At 37.6% G+C, this 23,462-nt stretch overlaps 3 protein-coding genes across 4 annotated transcripts in view; 2 read left to right on the top strand and 1 right to left on the bottom strand.

The window, feature by feature from the left end:
• The window catches only part of ATG2B (autophagy related 2B), a 51,749-nt gene extending 37,078 nt beyond the window's left edge, over window positions 1-14,671 (bottom strand). The window contains exons 1-9 of the mRNA XM_026679383.2: window positions 13,771-14,671; window positions 8,542-8,704; window positions 6,512-6,664; window positions 5,784-5,886; window positions 5,200-5,359; window positions 4,778-4,957; window positions 3,097-3,193; window positions 2,663-2,845; window positions 1,591-1,745 (exon numbers count right to left, since the gene is read on the bottom strand). Coding sequence (XP_026535168.2) covers window positions 1,591-1,745; window positions 2,663-2,845; window positions 3,097-3,193; window positions 4,778-4,957; window positions 5,200-5,359; window positions 5,784-5,886; window positions 6,512-6,664; window positions 8,542-8,704; window positions 13,771-13,932 — 1,356 coding nt within the window. The 5' untranslated portion in view covers window positions 13,933-14,671. The remainder of the gene's footprint in view (window positions 1-1,590; window positions 1,746-2,662; window positions 2,846-3,096; window positions 3,194-4,777; window positions 4,958-5,199; window positions 5,360-5,783; window positions 5,887-6,511; window positions 6,665-8,541; window positions 8,705-13,770) is intronic.
• Window positions 14,672-15,052: 381 nt separating this feature from the next.
• GSKIP (GSK3B interacting protein) lies at window positions 15,053-20,649 on the top strand. 2 transcript variants are annotated; one of them, XM_026679385.2, is made up of 3 exons: window positions 15,053-15,551; window positions 18,403-18,646; window positions 19,022-20,649. In XM_026679385.2, exons 1-3 carry the CDS (start codon window positions 15,505-15,507, stop codon window positions 19,181-19,183), a joined length of 453 nt encoding a protein of 150 aa, XP_026535170.1. In that variant the 5' UTR covers window positions 15,053-15,504; the 3' UTR covers window positions 19,184-20,649. The 2 variants fall into 2 exon arrangements, with proteins under 2 accessions (XP_026535170.1, XP_026535172.1); XM_026679387.2 differs by having other exon boundaries at window positions 15,303-15,397.
• A 527-nt stretch (window positions 20,650-21,176) lies between these two features.
• The window catches only part of AK7 (adenylate kinase 7), a 45,663-nt gene continuing 43,377 nt past the window's right edge, over window positions 21,177-23,462 (top strand). The window contains exon 1 of the mRNA XM_026679382.2: window positions 21,177-21,349. Coding sequence (XP_026535167.1) covers window positions 21,245-21,349 — 105 coding nt within the window. The 5' untranslated portion in view covers window positions 21,177-21,244. The remainder of the gene's footprint in view (window positions 21,350-23,462) is intronic.

Here is a 23,462-nt window from a genome sequence, read left to right on the forward strand (position 1 = left end):
ATCTGGATATAAGGACTACAACCATTATGGTTCCATTCTGTCCAACATCTGATGACCTTTGATAACATTATTCTGGATTGACTGAAAAAGCTGGAAGGTGGGTACTCTTTTCTTCAATGGTTTTCACTCATAAAGTGGGCATTTCCAGATATGGTAGACAGAGAGAAGTCAAGCCTTCAGCCACTCTGTTATGGTTCTTGGATGGCTTACTCTCTTCCCCACTACTGTCTGAACTCTACACAAACCCATAGGAACTAGCACCGGTACAATGTGAAGTAGTATAAATATTCTGATAACACCCCATTATATATGTCTAGATGCCCTGCACTGACTACCACTGAAAGCTTTTGGATGCTAAATGGCAAAGCTGGTTTAAGCTGAATCCTACCAAGATAGAGTAGCTGTGAATTGAGAAGCTAATTTAGTCAAGATAGCCCATCTTTCATATTGGGCAACATTCTCCTAGATGGAGCTATGCTGCAATTTGAACTCATGACTCTTGTTTTTCCAGATGGTGGATATAACCATATGTCTCTATGCACAATTACTTGTTGTATGCCTCTTGCAGTCTTTCCTAGATCACTTATTCACAGTCATTAATGCTCTTGTCACCTCACAGCTTGATTATAACAATTAGGTTAAGTGCAGCTGCTTTTGAATGCCATCCAAAAGTTTCAGCTGTAAAATGTACTGCAATCTCTGCAGTTATGATCATACCAAGGTTCACCAATGTAATACCACTAGTATGGGAATTGTAATGGCTGCCAGATAGTTTTTGGGTACAATTCAAGATTCTGATATATACCTTTAAAGCCCTAACAGGCTCAGGCATTGTATATATGTGACCACATTCTCCAAGGTAATTTTGACTGTCCAGCAAGATCCAGGAGAAGGAGTTTGTTGTGAGCCCCCTCACTACTGGAATGCCAGCTTCAAGAACCTGGGCTTAAGTCTTTTCAGCAATGGCTCCCCTCCTTTAAAAAGTATGCCCCTAGATATCATCTTACTGGTGGTTTTTTGTTTGTTTGTTGTTACTATTTTGGACATCTATAAAAAAATATGACTCTTCAGAAGGGATCTGGAGAGAAGTAAAATTATACCATGTGTGAATAGTGACATACAATTTTCATTGTTTTTAACTGTACCAATATTTGTTTTGAATCTTATTATAAAAATCTCGTAAGCGGTTCAGTGTCTCTAAAAATACAACAGCATACAAGATGTAGTAACACAAACAAACAAATACAAATTTTTGGAAACAAATGAGCTGGTGCAGGATGAGTATTAGCTTGTCCACAATTCATTCATTTGGCTCCAAAGCCTATCAGGCCATTATGGACTTTACTATTTACAAACATATATTAAAACCTGGACAATTAACCAGCACAAAACGTGTTGCAATGTGGTTTCAGACCCACAGAAGGCAGGATTGATACTGGGGTAGTAAATGTGACTATATGTTGGATAACTGGCATGCATGTTTTTGGCCATGTTTCTCACTAAATTTAGCTTAGTATGTTCTACAAACACAATCACCCCCAAACACACAAAGTTCCTTTACTCAAATACAAACTGTTAAGTATTACATACCACTGCAGCACCAAGTGGAGATCCTGCTGGGGTAGCAGTATATGTACTAGTTAAAGAAAGATCCAAATCCATGGTTGGTGGTTCTCCAAGAGGTGGCAATGAAGAAAGACTGTGAGACATCTCCATGTCAGCCATTGAGAAAAAAACCTCTTCTTCTAAAAGAGTAGATATTGTTTGTAACATTCAATATTAAAAAATCAATCACAATTTAAGGAAATACACAAAGCTGTAGGTCTCAAAAATAGCATTATTCCAGAGTTTATGTAATGTCTTATGTGGAAGAGAATCACAATTTAGAAAAGAAGCACAAGCATTGAATAATACATTATGTCACACACAGAGAAATAAGAAAACAATATATGTGTATTGTGTATTGAATCATATATATTTCCCTAAAAGCCACTTCATAACTTAAGATTACCTGCAATTTCTTCTACACCAACTTCTCCCCACTCCCAAATTCATGTTGGAACACAAATGTTTTAAAGGTGGAATCTGAATATTACATATGCTTGTACTTTTGTCTCATTGTTTCTTGCTATGTCACAAGAGTGACATTGGGATTGCTGTTAGTAAAAATGTACCATATTAAAAATTAAATCTGATGTCTAGGTGCTTAGCTTAAATCCTTTTCTTTCACTCTGAGACGTTTGAAATAGATGTGATATTTAACATTATTCAATGACTTTAAAATATTTAGTATGAACTGATGTTACTCGGGCTTTTATTCATAAAAATACTTCCATTTTGAGTGGTGTTGTTTTGCTGATTGTACAGGGGTTGTATTGTAAATATTTAATGACTTTTTAATGCAAGCTGTCAACCCTTCTGGATTGTGGAGGAGTAGAAATGAAGAAAATAAATAATGTTGAATTTCTTACAACTCTATTCTTCAGTCGCTGATTTATGCTAAACTATTATGTGGCTTGTTTGGTTTTGGCTAAATGCAATGTTTAATTCTATAAGGTCAAGTCCACAAATCATGATTTAAAAATCATAAGTTAGTATTATGTGCAAACCCATAAAAATAGCAATATGCCCCCACCCTATGAAGTTTGGGTTGTTTGCTCACCACGACTTGAAGGAGTTCTAGCTGCCTCAGCTTCATAAAAACTCAGATCAGACTGTGTGCCTACTGGCAAAGTTTCTTTTCTCAAGTAACGATTGAGCTCCATCTGAATCCGATACTCATCTTCCTGCTGCATTGGCCGATTTTTTCTGTCTTTATTAGATAATTCTATTCTGCCAGGATTCTCTGCAGTGAAACACAAAATAGAAGAATAAGGTATCTAATTCCAAAGTCCCAGGAAACACAATTTTCCTCACCTTGGCTTCAAAGCCTATATTTGAAAGAATTCAGCCCCATTGTTCCAGTGATGGAATAACATTATCAGCCATGCTTCCCCATTAAAAGTTGCCTAGCAAATATTTAAAACCGTGGCAACATGCAAAACTTAGGCTGCTCCCTTTATTTCAGTCATATGAATCAACACAGTTTCAACTTACCTGGTCTGGCAATGGCTGCAAACATATCCAATAAAAGATGTACCTGTCTTGGTGACAGGAACAGGTGTATGGAATCTATTTGTCCATCTACGTCCAACTAAAAAAAAAAGATTTAATATATTTTATAAGAACCTGTTTTCTCAGTTATCAATCTTGCCACTGAACAAAAACAGAACTTTTAATTCTTTATCTTATGAAATATACTGTGGATAGTCTGTGAAATATAATGATTTATTGGAATGCAGCTTGCATATTATTTTTGAGTAGCATTTATATGTTTTAGCTTAATTGTTTATAAAAGTTCTTTAGTATCTCCAAATTGAACTATCTCTTTTTACATACATAGAAATTAGCAACCCGAGCTCCAAGGCTATGTGCAGACATGCTTAAACATCTGAAATATATGATATTAATAGAAAAGAATATTTGTGGGTCAGGGTTGAACTGGGAAGTCCTTGGTTCCCTCTAAGCTTGGTTGTTTTCTTGCAGACATTTCATTACCCAACTAGGTAACATTATCAGTCTGATGATGTTGCACAGTTGGATAATGAAACATCTGCAAGAAAACAACCAAACTCAGAATCACCAAGGTATATTACAACATATAAGTCAAGTAAAACTTAGGAAATATGTACTTGAAAAGCTATAGATACAATTGATCTGTCAACTTTGGGAGATGGTCAACTTAGGGAGGTGGGCAACTGTGGAGGTTTTACTGTATATATACCTACTTTATATGCTGACTAAAATTGAGTCTCCAAGTAGCATTGATTTAATTAAAGAGATACCAAAAAACCCAGCTCTCATGTTTTAAAAAGATCCTTTTATAGGAGAAGAGCAGGCAGAGGAGGGTGGAGGTGGAGTTAAGTACATCATCAGTTTAGAGTCACTGTGTTCCTACAAGTGTCCCAAGTCCAAACCCTCCTGAATTCTGTTGATCCTTATCTGGTACCAATGTAGTGTTGTACTTTAGTTGATCAGATTCTTATGTACAGGCTTGAATACATTTTTATGTTACAATTTTATAAATAGACCTGATTCTTTGCACCTGACACTTTGGGATTATTTCAAAGATTTCTTTGTTCCTCTGTTTTCTGCTGTCAATAGTTTCTCTATCTAATATTGAAGCACACAAGTTTTAGTTCTGCAAAAACTCAAAGAAAAGCTATTATTGTTTTGCTCTTAATGTACTTGTTTCTTGCCTTTGAATTAAACTTGACAAGGGGTGGCTACTAGTTAAATAATTTTATTTTAACATGTTACAAATGACATTGTACTAATTTAACTTGATTTTTTTCTTCTTGTCTGGATCTATAACTGAAACACTGCTGTTTTAATTGTATGTATTCTTATTTAGTTATATTTATTTATTCTGATTCTTTTGCCCTTTGCCTTAAAATAGAAAAAAAGATCAAACCCTAGACAGCAAGCATGCAGCAGTTAGTGACACACATTTCAGATTATCTGTAGTGATTTTAAATAATGTACATGCAACGGCTTAATGATTACGACATGCTTATTCTTCACTTTTACACAGTGGACTAAACAAGAGTTCAACTATATACAAAAAAAGCTTTATCAAGGAAAAATGGAATGCAGAATTAAGAGAGATATCTATACCAAGACTGGAATATCATGTACCAAGGGTTTAAAAAAAACATGACTATAATCAACAACTAACCTTTGCTCCTGGAAGCACTTCATTTTGTTTTAATGTAAGACTCAGTTCCATCCTTCCAATCAACTTACATATTTGCACAGGATCTGAAGGAGAAACTTCAGGTAGGTTTCGTGCTAGTTGAGGATGTGGCTCGTACATAATTTTTGGATTCCAGCTAGGTGAAAGCTTTGGTTCTGTTAACTTTAAAATACATAAATAAAAATATAGAGGTAATACATAAGCACACTTTCTTGGCTGTGTACAGAAATATATGTATTCAAGCCATTACAAAACTATAGTGCACAATTTTTCAGTACAAGCACAAAATTAGAAACACTGCAATAATGGAATAAAAACATTTTTAACATTAGAAATTTAACTATATTTTGACATTTGAATTTCTGGTGCTATAGAAATACAATAATAAAGAAAAAGTATTTTACCAACTGTGTAGTGGAACAGACTGGAGAGGATTTTGCTGATGCCTGAAATTCATCCCAGAAGAAAGAAACACCTGACAGCTGTAATAATTTGTGAGCAAAAGCTGTGGGCTGATGCACATTTCCAGAACATTCATCAGCAGTTTCATCACAGTACACTGTTCTGTAAACAGTGAAATCAATAATGAAATAAGGATAGAATATAAATTTACAATTTTCTTGTTTATATCACATGAATAGTTTCAAAGAAAAAAACCCCAAGAAAGTCCAGTTGCCTTTTGGAAAAAGCACCTTTGGAACAACCAGGACCTGGATGATTGAGAATCTCCATAAAAATCTAGCAAAACATTACTATATCACATGGGCACAGAAGCATATGCAGCTTAACCTCTAATAACATTAATGCACTAACTTAATTACAAAATTCCTATATCTTCTTACATGTTTAAAACCCTAATCATTATTGCTTTAGTCATAATTAATGTCAACTTCTATTATTGAGGAATACAATATAACCTTTATTTTATCTCATAAAGTACTGATTCTCTTCCAGACATCATTTAAAATAATAAACAAAACCTACTTACTTCTCAATATGAATTTCCAGTGCTGTTCCACTTTTAGAATTATCTGGCACATGTTCAATTCTCAGAACAGTGTCTAAAAAATTGATTTTCACTCTTCTTAAAACTATAGTAAAAATACCAAGATAAGAAATAGTGTTACACCTGCTAGATTCAGACTAGGCAGAATTGTATTATCAAGACAAATCCAATACACAACACACTGAGCAATAAACTACAGTTTATAAATCATAATTGATCACATATTAAGCCAGAAGGAAATAAATACTTAAAAAACTATATAATCTTGCATCATCTAAGTAGACACTACTATTTCCAAGCATCTGCTGACTGATGAAGGAATGACCAGACTGAGCCTGAGGGTGGAGTTAAACTCATCATCCATTTGGAACCGCTACGACCCTAAAAGAGACGTAAGTCCAGCTACCCTTGGTCCCTTGACTCTTATTTGGCACCAATTTGCCTTGACTGTTACTAGATTTAAGGGCTAAAATATTGGGCAAGAGACTGCTGAATGAACATCTGGAACATTGTCACTGGAACCCCTTTTCTAAATATTGTGAAAGTGGTTTATGCATGCAAACCTGTCCCATCACAACACAGTAACACCTTCTGCATATGTTACTAAATAATACAACATTTTAAAAATTGACAATTATTGTGACTTAATTAACAAAATATACTTTCGATTAACTGTTAATCTGCTTTGCAATTTATGAAGCAAACAGTACCTGTTTCAATTGTTTCGGCAAATTTCTCAAGTCCTTCAAAAGGCTGGGACCCTTCTCCTTGTTCATCTGTCAGTTTTTGACTAAGACATTCCTTTGCAAGCTGCATGCTACTCGTCATAAAGCTTGACCAATACATTGGTTCTGAACTAGAAGCTACCAAAAGAAGTCAAACATGCTTTATTTTTAATCAACTTTAGCCATTATTAATATTAAATCATAAGGATGAGTCAGTAATAGTAAATCATGAACTCAATCAGCAAAACATTGCTGATGGATACTTTCTATGCACACAGCAGTGATTTCCAATGTAGTAAAGAAAAAGAAAATCCTCTCAAAGTTTATATTTATTCACATAGAAACTTTACACTAGTAACATTAAATGTAGCAAAGTAAAAACTAGAGAAGTAATATTGTGGAGTAAATTAGATTGTAGGATATATGCCAGTGGTGGAATTCCAATTTTTTCACTACCGGTTCTGTGGGCGTGACTTGGTGGGTATGGCAGGGGAAAGATACTGTAAAATCTCCAGTCAGAGGTGGTATTTGCCAGTTCTCTGAACTCTCAAAATTTCCACTACCGGTTCTCCAGAACTGGTCAGAACCCGCTGAATACCACCTCTGGATATATCTACTTTTACTTCATTCATGTATGGAGAAAAAATGTTCTTTCCAAATATTTCAAGATCAATGAAATACATAAATTTATTCTTCTGCTATAGTTGTCAAAATGGTAGACTTCTACAGCAGAACATGCAAGTATGGATAATTATATTACAAACGTCCAATAAATGTAATGTTTGGTCTTAAGCATTCTGAGGGTTTTTCCAACTGCTCCAAGACGCCAATCAACAAACTTATATTGCCTTTGAATGAAAAGCAGGACTTCTCCAAGTATGAACATGATATATGAAAATGATATGGCTACATAATGATAAAATAAGACTGGTTTTCCCATTTGGTCAGGATTCAGAAAATAGATCTAATAATGTAGTTACGGTCAAGTTTCTGAACAAAAGAAAAGCAGAAGGAAGACTGTTATTTTATAAAGAAACTTTAGATCAGATGTGAGTTTATAATATACAGAATAACAGAGAGTTGGAAGGGACCTTGGAGGTCTTCTAGTCCAATCCCCTGCTCAAGCAGGAGACTCTATACCTTTTCAGACAAGTGGCTGTCCAATCTCTTCTTTACAATATCAGGTTGTAAACACAGTGAATCTATATACATCTCGATAGCCTACAAAGGTGTTTATAAAGTAACATAAATTTGTTTACAAGACAAAGGATATCATAGTTTTGAAATAAAGTATTTGAGCCAAAAATGTATACATTTGAACACTAACCAATATCCTTTGTCCCGAGTCAATGAGATTATTTGCAGTGATACTTATTTCCTTATTATCTGATCAGACATGGGCAAACATACACACTGCCCCATGATATCGTATCTATTTGATATTCAAACATTCCATCTAGCAAAAATTAAGTGGATATAAGTAGTGCTTGCTTAACAATTATTTATTTATTGCAGTTCAAAGTTACAACAGTGCTGAAAAAGTAGCTTATCATCAGCCCTCACACTTATCACAGTGTCCCTACAGTCATGTGAGCACCATTTGCAACCTTCTCAGCTGGCAAAGTCAACAGGAAAACCAGCAGGAGGTCATGTGATGCCATCATGTAATGTTTTGTTTAAACTGGAATCAGGACTGCCAGGACTTCTATTGAGATATGAGGCAATCACATGATCCCTACTCAGTGGTACAGTTGCCAGTCCCAATTAAGGACATTAAGCGAGAACTACCTGTATTGTGATACTAGTTCATTTATATCAGTGAAAGTGTATGGACTTCAACTCCCAGAATTCCCAAGCCAGTCTTTGCTGGTTGGGGAATTCTGGGAGTTGAAGTCCACACATTTTCAAGTCACTAAGGTTGAGAAGCACTGATTTACACTAATCCACTTATCTTCTAACATGCAAAAAAAATTATAGAATATGTAATGACAAGCAACTGTTGTTTATTAACTTACCTAGACATGGCCTTGGCTTGAAGACCATCTCTAAGCCCTTTACTTCAAGGGCACAGTTATCTTGAAGCAAAGAGCCCCAAGGAATGGACAGAGATATTGACTGAATAAATCCTTCAGTAACTTCCAATGGAGCATCTGCAGATTCCAGAATCTCGTTCAGGCTCTAAGCAAAGAGAAGAAAAACACAAAATTCGTAATATTTATTATCAGAATTTGTAATACTAATTACAATTCTAACATATATATGGATAATTAATTTCTCTTCTGCATCTAGGGCAAATTAGGTTTAGCTGCCTAAAAAAATACAAGTTTCAGCTAGGGTAGTACAATGCTTTAGATTCAATCTTCAAAGGGTGTTTTCAATATGTGGAAATGTGGATATATTTTTTTTAAATACATTTTGGTATTTGGTGTGTGGTTATTAGATCCCACCATTTGGCTGCCTCCCAAAGCCCATAAATATGGGAAAACAGGCTAAAATTACCAAAGTCTACTAATCACAATGAGCATACTGGTTCTGGTATGTGCAAAACATACATGAAAAATAATAATGTACTCATGTCCAGCTTGTAATCTAATTACTGACATCTGATTAGCCATTGTGGGGAAAAAATATGGTAGAATACTGTATATATCTAGCTCTTTCATCTGATGCATCATAGTTCTTATTATATAATACAAAAAAATCCCTTAATTTCCTTCTCCACGGCAATCTCTAATTTTAATGCAAATCGGATATGCATTCATAGAAATACTCAATATGGCTGGGTACATCCATTTCTATAACTTCCATGCTGCAATACATTAATACATTTTGCTTCATATATCCAGTGTCAACAAATCCAATTAACCATCACTATCATTTTAAGTATTGCAAAATTTAATGTCATAGACACGGATAAACATACTTAACAGAACAGGTAAAATGATTATAAGGGTGATCACAATTAAGATAAATTGTTATTTTTTTAGCAAAATGCCTGTCATACTTGCCAACAACTACTTGTGCTTATGTAAGCCACATGCTACTGTGGTAATCAGTTATAAAAAGCTGTGGAAAAATATTAATAGTAGTACATTGATAATGACATTTTTAAATACTGTAACAAGGCAAATGCTTTCAAATATTGAAACACTGAAAAGTTAATTAAAAACAATCCCATAAAAATGCACATAACAGAAAATGGTGTTCATTTAAGAACATACAATATTTCATAAAGAATTCAACTTATAGCTCAGACATCTTTATCATTAGAGATGTTCTCAATTGCATATTCCTGTAGTTATTCTCATAACATTGACATAGTCAATATTGTTCCCCTAACATAACCCACTACTGTAGAAAATATCACCCAGGGAGCTTATTAGGCTTAAGAAGCTCTAAAAATGTCAGTCACAATACAGGACACTAAATATATACAAAACATCAAAGAAAACAAATTTACAAAAAGCTCACCAAACAGAACTTAAATATTAGAGGAAGTTGTGGAAAGAATAGAAGAAACAGATTACATCTAGACCTGTGACAATCAAGACTGAGGCCTAGGCATGAGGCTGAAACCAAGCTGGTTTCCTTCATTAATAACCCAGAGAGAGACTCTCGTGGAGGAAAACATGATCACCTTTGTCTTATAATCAATATCAGAAGCCTCCAAGAAGTCTAATAAGTATCCTTCAGGCCCATCTGAATGGGTTGGAAGAACTGTACCAAAGTAATTCTGTTCCTTCCTGAGTGGGAGATCCTACTTGGTAGCCATCGGGGCAAAGAGAGGTTGGTTTTTTGAGTGCTTAATAAGTAGGATTGTGTCCAGTGAAGCCAGACTCCATAAAAATGGTACTGAATACGACTGAGATATCCAGGAAATTATCAGGAGATACATTTAGAGACCAGGTAAAACTAAGGACAATGAAAAATCTCTTTCAGGTGCTTAATCTTGGATAACATTTCTGCCCAAAGAGACACGAATGGATGTGATAAACTGCATCTCTCCAGGGACTCTCTCTACATCCTCAGGCTATAGCAACTGAAATAAGCAAATGTGGCTATGCAAAGAATAGACTCATACTACATTTATCATTTTCCAAGATGGACTTCAACAAACATGAACAACTTATCAGACAGCTTAGCAAATAAGCCACGGCAAACTACCAAAAAATCAAGTAGCCTCAAATGTAGAAGGGTCCTTACCATTTAGAAGAATGACATTTTACAATGTAAGTGGACCTTCTTTGCTACATATGAATCAGAATATGAGTCAGCTTTAGGCAGAATTAGACCCACTAATTGGTTTGTCACAAGGCAGAAAAATTTGTGTGTTTAATTTTGCACTCCTAAAACCTTCATTCAAAACACCCTAAAGTAACATTATTTGCTTTAATCAGAAAACCATCAAAATGACTGCAATATTCCAGAGAATCAAACTGAAGAATTGAGAAAATAGCAAGTAATACCAATTTTCAATAAGCTACTAAACCCAGTTTGATTAATGTTTCATATATATGGACTAAACATTTCAGATCCACAACTGTTGGGCAATAAAGTACGGTCATAGTACACATATCTTACCTACAAATCAATCCAATGGCTTCTCAACTTTGCACTTTAAATGTCAATATTTAGAATTGCCTTAACCTTGATAATTACCTTCCTATACATAAAAATATTCATTTCAAGTCAAAAGAGAAACTCTCTTTGTAATATTCTATATTTTATTAAAAGGTAGAATAAGCAAAGACAGGGAAGCTGCTCCAGATCAAATAGTGCACACAGAATTCTGGCTGTTGATATTATATGAACAGAAATGTTATCAAATCTTAGTAATATGAACTTGGACAAATGTTATGAAGCTTATCTTGCATCTACCAATACCATCATTATCATTTTCACATTTTATCATAACACAGAAACTATTATAATTGTTCTAAAAAGAGCCTCCTCATCTAATGTCTATATTTAGTAGGTATTAGACTTAAATTAGAGAATTAAATAAAAAGTTTTAATAGGTAGACTTACTGATGATGTTTAATGCTAAATGGAACAAAAAGGCTTTGCTTACTAATTGTAAGCAACATGAAAGCCTTAACAAGTCATTGCTAACAATTACTTCTTCTGGTAACCTGAGTCAAAGCAATGTTATCATAATGCATTGAAGGCCAATGTAAACAGCTATAAGTATTTTAAAAGGGAGAAAGAAAGCTAGAAAGGAAACAACTCTAGAGATGCTCAATACCATGATGAAAATTTCCCAAGGAGAACATTTAGCAGACTGAAAGAACAGACTGAAGCTCTTTCAGTCTGAAAGAACAGACTGAAGGAAAATGCATTCTGCAGCAGATAAGAAACACAATCACTGAATGAAGGCAACCAGTGAGTAGCCAAATTTTAATTCATATTTTTTTCTCAGCTACAAAGTTTCTGATTAAGAAATTCTACAGAAAGTTAAGATTCCTAAATCATAAGATTCTTTCAACCAAATTTCCTAAAAGCATAAATATCTATATTAAAACTAAATAATTTATTTCAATTAATTGTATTCATTCAATTTCTATAGATGCCGATCTCAGTAAATGACTCTGGGCAGCTTACAATTCAAAAAATATATATTACAATCAAAATACAAAAAACATTTAAAAAAGAATAAAACAATAGAAACAAAATAAATTTACATTTATAGCCATGATATTTGGCTAGTTAGCAATGCAGTCAGAAAATGGGGGCCCTTAACACAATCACATAGCTGTCACCTTGTCACCTTATAGAGGAGATGGACAGCATAAAAATTGAATAAAAATAAATAAAATTCAGCATCCCAGGGTTGGAAACATAGTGAGGTTTTTAGGCCTTAGGAAAGGTTAATAGAGTTGGGACTATTCTAATCTCCAAAGAGACAATGTTCCATAGTGGACGGGCCATAGCAAAAAAATGCCATTTGTTAATCTCTGCCAGCAGACACACTCTGGCAGACAGAATCTGCAGCATGCCCATCCTGCTAGATATGGTTGGGCAGGTAGAGGCTTTGGAAAAAGGCAGTCCTGCAGTCCTTCTGGTACTTCAGTCCCAGCTATATAGGGCTTTAAAGATAACTACCACTACCTTGAATTGACCTGAGTTATGGGTGCAACTGGTGCATCACCAAAAGCAGGAGCCACAAGTCCAGAAAGACCCCCAGATTGTGCACCAAGTCTGTTTGGGTAGTGCAACCCCAGACAGACAGAAAGATGGAAATACTCTGTCTCCAGAGGGTCCAAATACCCACAACCACTCTGTCTTGCTAGGGTTGAATTGTAATATTTTCCGTATCAATTAAAATATAAAAATACAGAAAGATACTGATAAATATTCTACAAAATAAGACTTTAGTTTTAAAAAAAACCCTTTTCTAAAATGTCATCTATGAAACTCATCTATGAAACTGAGGCATAAAATCACAAGTGTTTGTTTACAAAGACCTTTGGTGTTTATATTAAAATATAAAGGCATGATTTGCACTTCTCTACATAGAATCACTTTTTTAAAACCCATCTTTATCCCTAATTATAATGCTGTCAAATATGGATTTGATCAAATACACCATAGCTATGAGTTGTGAATACACTTTCACAGGATCATGCAAACAATACAATTAGGGACCTAGTAATCCTACTAATCCATTCATCTCACAATTTAAATCATAAGGCAATGGTCAAGTACTATTTCCATACTAGAATTTCCATAATCTAGATAATTTTTCCTTACCTGGCATCTTTTTGAAACTATTATCGCTCAGCAGTACTAAATAAAATGTATCAAAATGTGAGTTGATTCAGAAGTTACCATAACTCTAACATGAATTTGCATTTCTTCCAAGTGAACCAACTGAAAACAACCTGAATGAGGTTTCCCATTTCTTTTATTATTCCCTTTTTCTCTCTCCTTAAGTATAAAATAAAAAATCCATTTTGGCTTCAATCCCACCACCATTGACAGCTTCAATTTGAAAGGATAGAAATTATTACTTGGATTATGATCCAAATATTTGGGAATTGCTCACAGGTAAATCTGTTTTTACATCTTACTAAACTTGGTTTACTCCAAACAGTCTCAATATGCTCTAGCGCCCTCTAATATTTTGTCAAGGCAATGACAATCAGAACAATAATCAGAAGGCGGGCAGGAAACTGAAACAAACAAGCTGGCTATACCTGTCAAAAGACAATTCCTCCTTTGCCAGCTGGAACTGGATCACTTACCCATTTGTCTAGAGGCACCTGGGCCAAGCAGCCTGTGCCTTGGTAAAGATCCAGCGTGAGCTGCTCCAAGCTGAGCTTCTCCTGGAGAAAGTGCCCCAGGTACCTCTGCAGCAGATACCTGCAGGCCCTTTTTTTGATCGACTCCGAGAAAGGCCAAGGCATGATGGCCAAGGAGAGAGAGAAAGGAGGAGGAGGGGGGGGGAAGTCGATGGGAAGTGCAGGGAAGGAGATGCGAGGGCTGGAGGACGGGAGCCAGGAAGTCACAAAACGGGTCTTCGGGAGCTGCCAGACGCGGGTCTGTTCAAGAGGACAGAAAATGGATGGCGGGGGGTGGGGAGGACGGTCGACAGCCCCACCAGTCAGGAACTCCAGAAAGGGGCGTGCCGAAGCTGTCACTGAATGTCAGAGTGAGTTGAAAGCGGGGACGGGGGGGACGGGGAACCCGCACAATAAGCCTGCTTGAGAGGGAAAGGAGACCCCGTCCGGGGTCTCGGCTAGTGGTCAGAAAGAGCCTCCCGACTCGTCTGTTCAAGTCCTGCCCGAGGAGGCTTCACGTCGCAAGAGCACCGCCAAGACCGGGCGGTTCCATCTCGCCTCTCAAACCGCCGCCATCTTCTCCGAGGCCTGCCCCCCAACTCCGGCCGGGAAATTTAAAGGGCCGGCCGTGGGTGGTTTTCACGGTCCACGAGGTCTTCGGCTTCTTCCTTCCCGCCGCCACCCCGCGGCAAAAAAAATCCTCTCTCGCCGTCCCACGGAGAAGCCTCGCCGCGAGGTTGTTATTTTCTCTCTCCCTCTCCGCCCCCTTTCCTCGCCCCGCTGTTTGGGGGCGGCGAGGCCAAGTCGTTGCGCCGCTCCGCTTGGATCGCGTAGCCACGCTTCGGAGGACGTCAAACCCTGCGAGGAAGCCTCGTCATCTTCTGGGCTGCGGAAGGAAGAGAAGGCCCAGGGAAGGAGACCGGAGAAGTCACGTGACCTTTGGAACATAGAGATAAGGACAAAAAAAAAAAAAAAAGAAGAGCAGCGGAGGGGCCCTTAGCTTGCAAGTCAACGTCAGCATAAAAAAGGACGGGAACATCCACAAGCGCCTGCAGGGAGATACTCAGGGGCTTCCCACCATTCCTCTTTTTTTTTTTTTTTAAAGACGTCATATTAATTTGGTGGAAAAACGTATAAAAGACAAAACTAAATCCAAAGTGGAGATGAATCCAAGGTTTATTGTTTTTTTAAAGCCTAAACTATTCGTACTTTCGCAATGCAATGAAATATGCAATGAAATCATCACGTCCTAATGCAAATGTTAATTTACAACGGCGATTTGTTGTTGTTTTTTAAAGCCTATTCGTACTTTCGCAGTGAAATCATGATGTCCTAAAAGAGGTTTATCCTTAATGAAATACATCCCTGGATCCGCAATCCGACGATTCCCTCTCCCTAAACCAGGGGTCTCCAACGTTGGCAACTTTAGGACTTGTGGACTTCAACTCCCAGAGGTCCTCAGCCAGCTTTAAACTGTTTAGCCCTAAACCACGTGCAAGCTCCATCGGCAACCGGAAGTGGCGCCTCTTGTGTTTCCCCCCCCTCCCGAGCCGCCGGACTCTGGTGATGGTGGCACGTGACAGCTTGGAAAGTGAGAAGGGGCGAAGCGAGGGGTTTCGCTTGTTGGGAGCAGAGTGAGAGAGAGCGCGCGCGAGAAGGTTATCGTCTCCGTTAGTGAGGGGGCCGGGAGCAATTCTCATGCAAGACCTATCCGACGGACAGACGCCGAAGGAGAATGGATATGGGTAGATAATGCCGTCGCGACCGGAGGGCGAAAGCAACTGGAAGGGGTTGCACGGGGGACCGCGGTGGTGGCGATCCGACTGTTGAGTTGCAACGTCGGAGAGAAAGGGGCATCCGCTGCTGGCATCTGCCCTGCGTTATTTATTTATTTTTGTTTTTGTTTTATTTATTTATTAAATTTATATTGCCGCCCGCTCGCACGTGGCGACTCAAAGCGGCTTACCAGGACATAAAAAGGGCAACATAAAAGAAATAAACGTAATAAAAAATAATAAAAGAATAACCTCCCACCCCACCCCAGTGGCAACACACATTACATACTAGCCTTTTTATGGCTCCATCCCCCTCTGGGTTCCCCAGGCCCACTGGCAGAACCACATCTTCAGAGTCTTAGAGTGTTAGAATAGAATAGAATAGAATAGAGAATTAGAATAAGAATTAGAATAAGGAATAGAATAGAATAGAATAGAATAGAATAGAATTCTTTATTGGCCAAGTGTGTTTGGACGCACAAGGAATTTGTCTTGGTGCAAATGCTCTCAGTGTACATAAAAGATACATTCGTCAAGAGTCAATCATCGGGTACAATACTTATTAATAGTCATAGGGTACAATAAGCAATCAAATCATACTAGGAAACAGTCAATATAAATCATAAGGATGCAAGCAACAAAATTACAGTCATACAGTCACAAGTGGGAGGGGATGGGTGATAAGGAGTGATGAGAAGATTAACAGTAATAGTAGTGCAGACTTTGTAAATAGTTGAACAGTGTTGAGGGAATTATTTGTTTAGCAGAGTGGCGGCTTTTGGAAAAAAACTGTTCTTGTGTCTAGTTGTTCTGCTGTGCTGTGCTCTATAAGTTGTTTTGAGGGAAGGAGTTGAAACAGTTTATGTCTGGGATTTCACTGCCCTCTTTTTGACTCATGCAGTATACAGATCCTCGATTGAAGGCAGGTGGGTAGTAATTGTTTTTTCTGCAGTCCTAATTATCCTCTGAAGTCTGTGTCTGTCTTGTTGGGTTGCAGAACCAAACCAGACAGTTGTAGAGGTGCAGATGATAGACTCAATAATTCCTCTGTAGAACTGTATCAGCAGCTCCTTGGGCAGTTTGAGCTTTCTGAGTTGGCGCAGAAAGAACATTTGTTGTGCTTTTTTGATGACATTAGAGGGGGGGGGGTCAGCCTAAACTTTGGGGGGATGATCTAGACCAGCGGTCGCCAACTGGTGGCCTGTGGATCACTGGTGGTCTGTGAGAAAAATTTGGTGGTCCACTGAAAAACTATTTGCATTTTTTATATTGCACTAAATACTATTAATATTAGTAGTCCGTGGGATTTAAAATTATGAATTTAGTGGTTCCTGAGGTCCAAAAGATTGGTGACCCCTGATCTAGAGAGAAGGAACCACCACGGAAAACTTCTTCTGGGTACCACCAGATGTATCTCCTTAGGGGACAGGACCTGCAACATTTCTTGCCTCCCTGCTCTAGTGGGTCAGGTAGATGTGACCGGCAAGAAACGGTCCCTCATATAACCTGGTCCCAAGCTAGGAAGGGCTTTAAAGGTGACAACCAGCACTTTGAATTGCAGCTGGAATCAAATCGGCAACCAAAACAGTTGCTGCATTTGCATACATTTGCACACATTCCCCACCTGGGGTCTTCCAGAGGTGTTGGGACTACAACTTCCATGGTTGCTAGAGAAACAGGGAAGCTTCTCCATCTCAGTTGTGGTGTGTTGGCTGGAGAGTGTCCTGTATGCATTTGTACAGATGTTTTGCAATTGTACGTTTATCGCCACATAGTCCTCGACTTATGACCACAATGGAGCTCAAAATTTCTGTTGTTGAGTGAGATGTATTAAGTGACTTTTGTCCCATTTTACGACCTTTCTTGCCACAGTTGTTAAGTGAATCACTGCAGTTGATAAGTTAATTACCCGGTTGTTAGGTGAATCTGGTTTCTCCTTTGACTTTGCTTGTCGGAAGATCGCAAAAGGCGATCACTGAACCTTGGAACACAGCAATGGTCATAAATATGAACTAGTTGCCAAGCATGTGAATTTAGATAACATGATTATGGGGATGCTACACTGGTCATAACTGTGAAAAATTGTCATAAGTCACTTTTTCAGTGCTGTTGTAACTTTGAATGGTCACTAAATGAATTGTAAGTCAAGGACTACCTGTATTTTCATTTAGTTTCACTGATAGGGTTCCCCAGTTGGGTAATAAAAGATCGGCAAGTCAACAACCAAGCTCAGAGAGCACCAAAGACTCCCCCAGGTCAATTTTGACTTACATATATTTCATTGTTCTCAGTGGGGAGTTGTGTCACACAAGAAATACTGAGAAATACTGAGGGATTGATGAGAAATATGTGTCTCTGGATTGTAGGATCTTAGAGGCGCTTGAGAATGATAAGAAAGAAATGACCTATAAAATTGAAGGTTGCAGCAAGTGGTAAGGAAGTTTCCAAGAAACATGCCTAGACTGGAAATAATAATAAACGAGGTTAAGTAGAAAAAAGAATAGATAGCCTTATCTGTGTTGAATACAGTGTTGTCTGATCAATTACTTCAGAACCAGTGAGGGCACCAAAGGCTTCCATTTTGAAATCATGAAATTAAGGTTGAAGTGATTTTTTCAAAATTTTAAAATCCAGGTTTGTTTTTTTTAAAGTTTGTGTTCTGTTTGGAATTTCCCGTTGCCTAAATGTTGTTACAAATTGTAATTATGGTTCTAAATTTTCTGAAAATTCACATCACATTTAGAAATCTATTAAAAGTTCTGGCTGAATAAATGCATCTTTGGATATGTACTAAATATTATTCACATATTTTTATGTGCAGAATGGAGACTGATTATAATTTCATGGATGAATCCAGTAACAGTGGAACTGAGAACCATTTTGAAGGAACAGATGTGAAGGACATGAGAATAGAAGCAGAAGCTGTTGTGAATGATGTTTTGTTTGCTGTGAGCAACATGTTTGTCTCTAAAAATCTCCCATGTGTTGAAGAGGTAGCATACATCAATGTGGAAACTAGGGAGAAGAACAGATATTGCCTAGAGCTAACAGAAGCAGGACTCAGGGTAATGTTCCTTTTGTGTATATATTTTAAGTATTTTGCTGCAGACTATTTAGTAAACAACAGTACATTGTTACAAAAGCAGCCTACTTTTCCTTAAGTTCCAAATATTTAATATAGAAAATAAATTTCCAGGAATCAGTAATTTGATGCAATAAATGCTTCATAATTACCCCATTTACTGTAACTATAAAAATCCATGAAATACATCTTTAGTATTAATCAGGCTTGAGAATTCTGTGTTGTGGGTTGTCTTTTAAATATCCAAAGGGGGGGGGGGGAACAGGTCTGCAGAACATTTTATGTTGTCTTACTTTATCCATGTGTTTATATTGTACTGGATCCTTTCTTACTTTTGAAATATATTTTTCTTTTGTAGGTGGTTGCTTATGATTTTGACCAGATGGATGACAGTTTACAGAATCCCTACCATGAGACTGTCTACTCTTTGTTAGATTCAGTTAGCCCAGCATATCGAGAAGCTTTTGGAAATGCATTACTACAAAGACTAGAAGATTTGAAAAGCGATGGGCAGTCCTGATTGAATTCACAACCAAAAGAGAGTTCCAAAAAATGTAACTGAGAATTTTGAGCAGCTTATGCTGAGAACTTGAAAAGGAATACTTTGTTTAACTTGCATTCCTTGCTTTTAACATTAGTTGCTCTACTAGTTGTAATGGCACTATCTATAACCTTTATAACTGAAGCTGTTCTCAGTAAACAACTCAATTTGTTCTCAAAATTTCAAACAAAGTTATAGTCTTGGTTAATTTTCTTTCAAGTGATTGAATAATGTTTGAGTTTTAATCTGTACTAACTCAATGCTTAGTTTTAGCAATGTTGCAGTTGGCATTAAATGTTTGTAACAAGATAATGCTTGTTCAAAATTTGCACAATACAGTCGTGTTTTCCAAGACTAACTTGGAATTTTATGATGAACAGAAAATTGCCTTGCCAAGCTTAGTAAAATAGATTTTCCATTTACAATTTTAAGCCCAATACTGGTGAGCAGTAAAAAGCAGTGTTTATTGTATAGGTTGCAAACTTCGAATACTGAACAGAAGATGAATTGTTGGCATAATGAATGTATTCATCAATTGAAATACAAATGGTATAAGCACAAAGATAAAGAACTAAAAAAGTGCATTCTTCATAAAGCCCCATCTTTCTTACAGTTTTTGTTAAAATGAAATGCATATTCTATAAAGGGTTACTTACAGTTTAAATGTTTACACAATGTATAGTATATTGGAAAGTATTTTGCACGCCTTAATATATTCCCAGTTACTAAATATTTCTGTTACCTTTTAGTATTTTAACCATTGTTTTAAATTAATGTACAACACAATATTAATTCAAAACCAAAGAGTCAAGTTGGATTTGAATCGAGAGAACAAATTAGGTACCTAAATATGAAATTTGCTAACAGTGGTGCTGTAGTTTTTTGTTTTTAATTTTTACTGCTTACAAAAAGGGCCTGTTTTTAAATGAAAGTTTGTATAGCAGTCATAGCAGCACCAGACATTTTGCTATATAATGATAACATTCCTAGTTCTCAGACAGATGAACTTATAGTTTGAAGGACTTAAATATGTCTTGCGCCTTTGGATTTATTTGGGTGATCGTTTTATCCTAGGACCTAGCTGAGAATTTAGTCCAGGAATTTACACTTTTAACTGTTATAATGCTGTATTTCATTTTGTACATTTGTTTAAAAATATAAAGTGCACAAACTATTGAGTAGATGTATGATCACATTTAGACCTATGGGAGGAAATATACTTTACATAGCTAACTTCGTACTCCTTTGTGACTAACCTAGCCATGCTTATTGTTTACTGATTTATGTTAGCAGTTGTACATTTAAATAAAGGCACATACATGATCTGTAAATGGGTCTTATCCTAAGAGTTTAGGATCCTTTCTCACTTTAAAAAAATATGGAACTTTTGTTTGTATTGGTTACATTTATCAATATTTACTATATTAAAAATTAAAAATGATGCACTTACTGCCTCTATCATTTCTCGTAATAGTTTGAAGGGATTTTAATACTGAATTATTTTTTGAAAATAGGCTGGCGCATAATTTTGATTTTGACGACCTTTTGGTTAAGAAAAATTGATATAAAATAATAAGTAAATGTAGCCAGTGTTTCAGATTAGATGTACACACAAGAGATGGATGGATGGAAGTTTGTTTCCTCTCAATTATTATCCCTTTATTTCCCCTACATGCTAAAATCTGCACCCAAAACCAAATTGGCTTGATAATTGTATGCTTCAGAAAGCATGCCCTTAACACTCCAGGGTGGTTGGACTGCACTTTTCATCACTGGGCGTTCGATTGAGGAGCGATGCGGTCCATCGGGATATAATAATCACCCGCTTCCCCAGCTCCGATACGCCGACTTGTTATAGAACAGGCCCGCGTCGCAGGCGAGCATTGCGGAGGACGGGAGATTTCCCTTCAGTCTGAAGCCCCGCCCCCTTTTCCATCTTTGGCTGCCTGCCTTTTTGCTCCTCCTCCCATTCCCTCCCCCGGTGCCAAGCGCGTGGGTCGGTTGCCCAGCAACCTCCGGGCGTTTTTGTCAACTGCAACCATGTCGGACGAAGAGGAGGCGGTGGCGGAGGCAGAGGAGATCATTCGCAGCCAACGGATCTTCCTCAACCATCTGGACAGCTATGGCGGCAGAAATATTGGGAAGGTGGGGGGCGCAAGGCTGGGCTGCACTGCTCAGAAACGGGAGGGAGGGAGGGTGGGTGGAGATCCGCTTCGGGGCACGCCGCGGACCCGCCAGATGCATCTCCCTCGCAGCAAAGTTACGGGAAAGTCGGAGGCGACTGAATGAATGACATTGTCGTCACCTGTAGCGAGGGTTGGAAAGGAGGGGAAGCATTGGAGAAGGAATCCACGCGGCTTTTTTCTAGTCGTGATATATAAATTATAAAAGTCTATAGAGATTCTCAGTTCATCCAGATCGTGGTTGTCCCAAATATGCTTTTTCAGGAGGCAACTGTATTTTCTTGTTTTTTTCTTTGAAGACGTTTCGCTTCTCATCCAAAACGCTTCTTCAGATCTGTCTGGATGGAAGGGATTGGAAGGATTTATACTGTATATCCCTTGCAGACAGCTGGTCACTTGCATTCTTTTTAGAGGGTCGTTGAAGGCATAAGTTTAATGCAAGATAACCTACTTTTCCTACAGTCATTCAAAACAGCTGATTTTTCCAATCCCCAATATTCAGTGAGATCATCTGTAGTAATAACATCTAGGGGTTGGACTGCTAGTATTCAAGGATCTTCTCAATGTTTTAATCTCTAAACCCCACTCTGTATTTGAAGTATTGTAATGTTTTATCTTCAAAACAATTTACAAAGTGATTATATGTCAATTACAGTTTTACATGTTTTGAGAGCCCTCCTTCTGATATTTATCTGCAGGAAGTCAGTCATCATGAACTCAATATATTCTGTCCTAGTGGATAAATAAAGATTATGAAGAGTGTAATTATTTGATATGAATCAAAAAAGAGGCATGAAAAGAATCAACTTGACTTTGGACAACATCATATTTTCTGCCCAAATTAGGCCTTTCTTCTATGTTGCTTTTAACCAAGTATAGTATTTTCATAGCTTTTTTTGTAACCACCTGCCCAACCCCTAGATCTTATTTCATTCTTTAAAACTTATTTATTAAATTTATATGCTGGCCATCTTGCTGCCACACAACTCTGAGCTGCTTACAACATAATAAAAATAGTATTATTGCAAAAATATTAAAACAGTAAGTATAAAAACAGAATTGACACAATTAACAAAGTCAAAAGGGTATACAATGAGTTAAACGTGGAATCTACTATTTAATCCAATAACCACTTCCAAAAGCCATGTTTTAAAGCCCTTTTGGAAGGCTAAAGAAAGTGAGGGTGGATCTTACCTCATGGGGTATAATATTCCAAAGGATGAGAGGTAGGACAGAAAAGTCTCGTCTCTTGGACTCTGCCAACCATATTTTGTGAAGGAGATTAAACCTTGTGGCTTTTGTATACTCATATCTGTATCTTTGTACTCCCTCCCCCCAATTTCTGGGACAGGATTTTGATTGTTTTGTATATTTTATTTATTGTTCACATTTTTGAACTGCCCATATGCCTCAATGTATAACATACTTGCAATGGTTTATTCAGTTAATTCAATTCATCAAAAGTTCTAGTGTTAATCCACACCCATTGACTAAATACATGGGAGTTCACACAAGATTTTAAGCTAAAATGTGGTTGTCTAGTTTCTCATGCAAACATAAGTATCCTATATATCAGGGGTCCCCAACCACCGGTCCGCGGACCGGTACCGGTCCGCGGAACAAGTCCTACCAGGCCGCTGGTTGCTGGGCGCCGCCATCTTTTTTTGATGAAAAAGTGCTTCGGTGAGCTTTTCCGGGTAGAAAGCTCACCAGAAGCACTTTTCATCAAAAAGATGATGGCGCCAGCGCTCGGTGAGCTTTTCCGGGTAGAAAGCCATTTGTACCGGAAAAGCTCATTGAAGCTGGCGCCGCCATCTTTTTGATGAAAAAGTGCTTCGGTGAGGTCACCGGAAGCACTTTTTCATCAAAAAGATGGCGCGCCCAGCTGATGCGATGCCGGGCGCGGCGCCCAGCTGATGCCGGTACCGGGCTGCGGCATAAAAAAGGTTGGGGATCACTGCTATATATTCTCCAATACTTTGGCAAAGCCAAGACTCAAACTCCCCCTTAGCAATGAGCATAACTGAATGTGGCAGTGTAGGTAACTGTAAGTTACTGAAGATATAATTGTACAG

Source organism: Notechis scutatus, chromosome 1 (assembly GCF_049901735.1).
Source record: "Notechis scutatus isolate UNSWTSFEM ecotype Mainland chromosome 1, rNotScu1.2, whole genome shotgun sequence".
Lineage (NCBI taxonomy): Eukaryota > Metazoa > Chordata > Lepidosauria > Squamata > Elapidae > Notechis > Notechis scutatus.

Excerpts from the sequence above, each read along its gene's own strand:
- GSKIP (XM_026679385.2), top strand. The coding sequence starts at position 15,505 with ATGCAAGACCTATCCGACGGACAGACGCCGAAGGAGAATGGATATGG. Across the intron at positions 15,552-18,402 it reads CCGAAGGAGAATGGATATGG|AATGGAGACTGATTATAATT; the intron begins GTAGATAATGCC and ends TTTTATGTGCAG. Across the intron at positions 18,647-19,021 it reads TAACAGAAGCAGGACTCAGG|GTGGTTGCTTATGATTTTGA; the intron begins GTAATGTTCCTT and ends TTTCTTTTGTAG.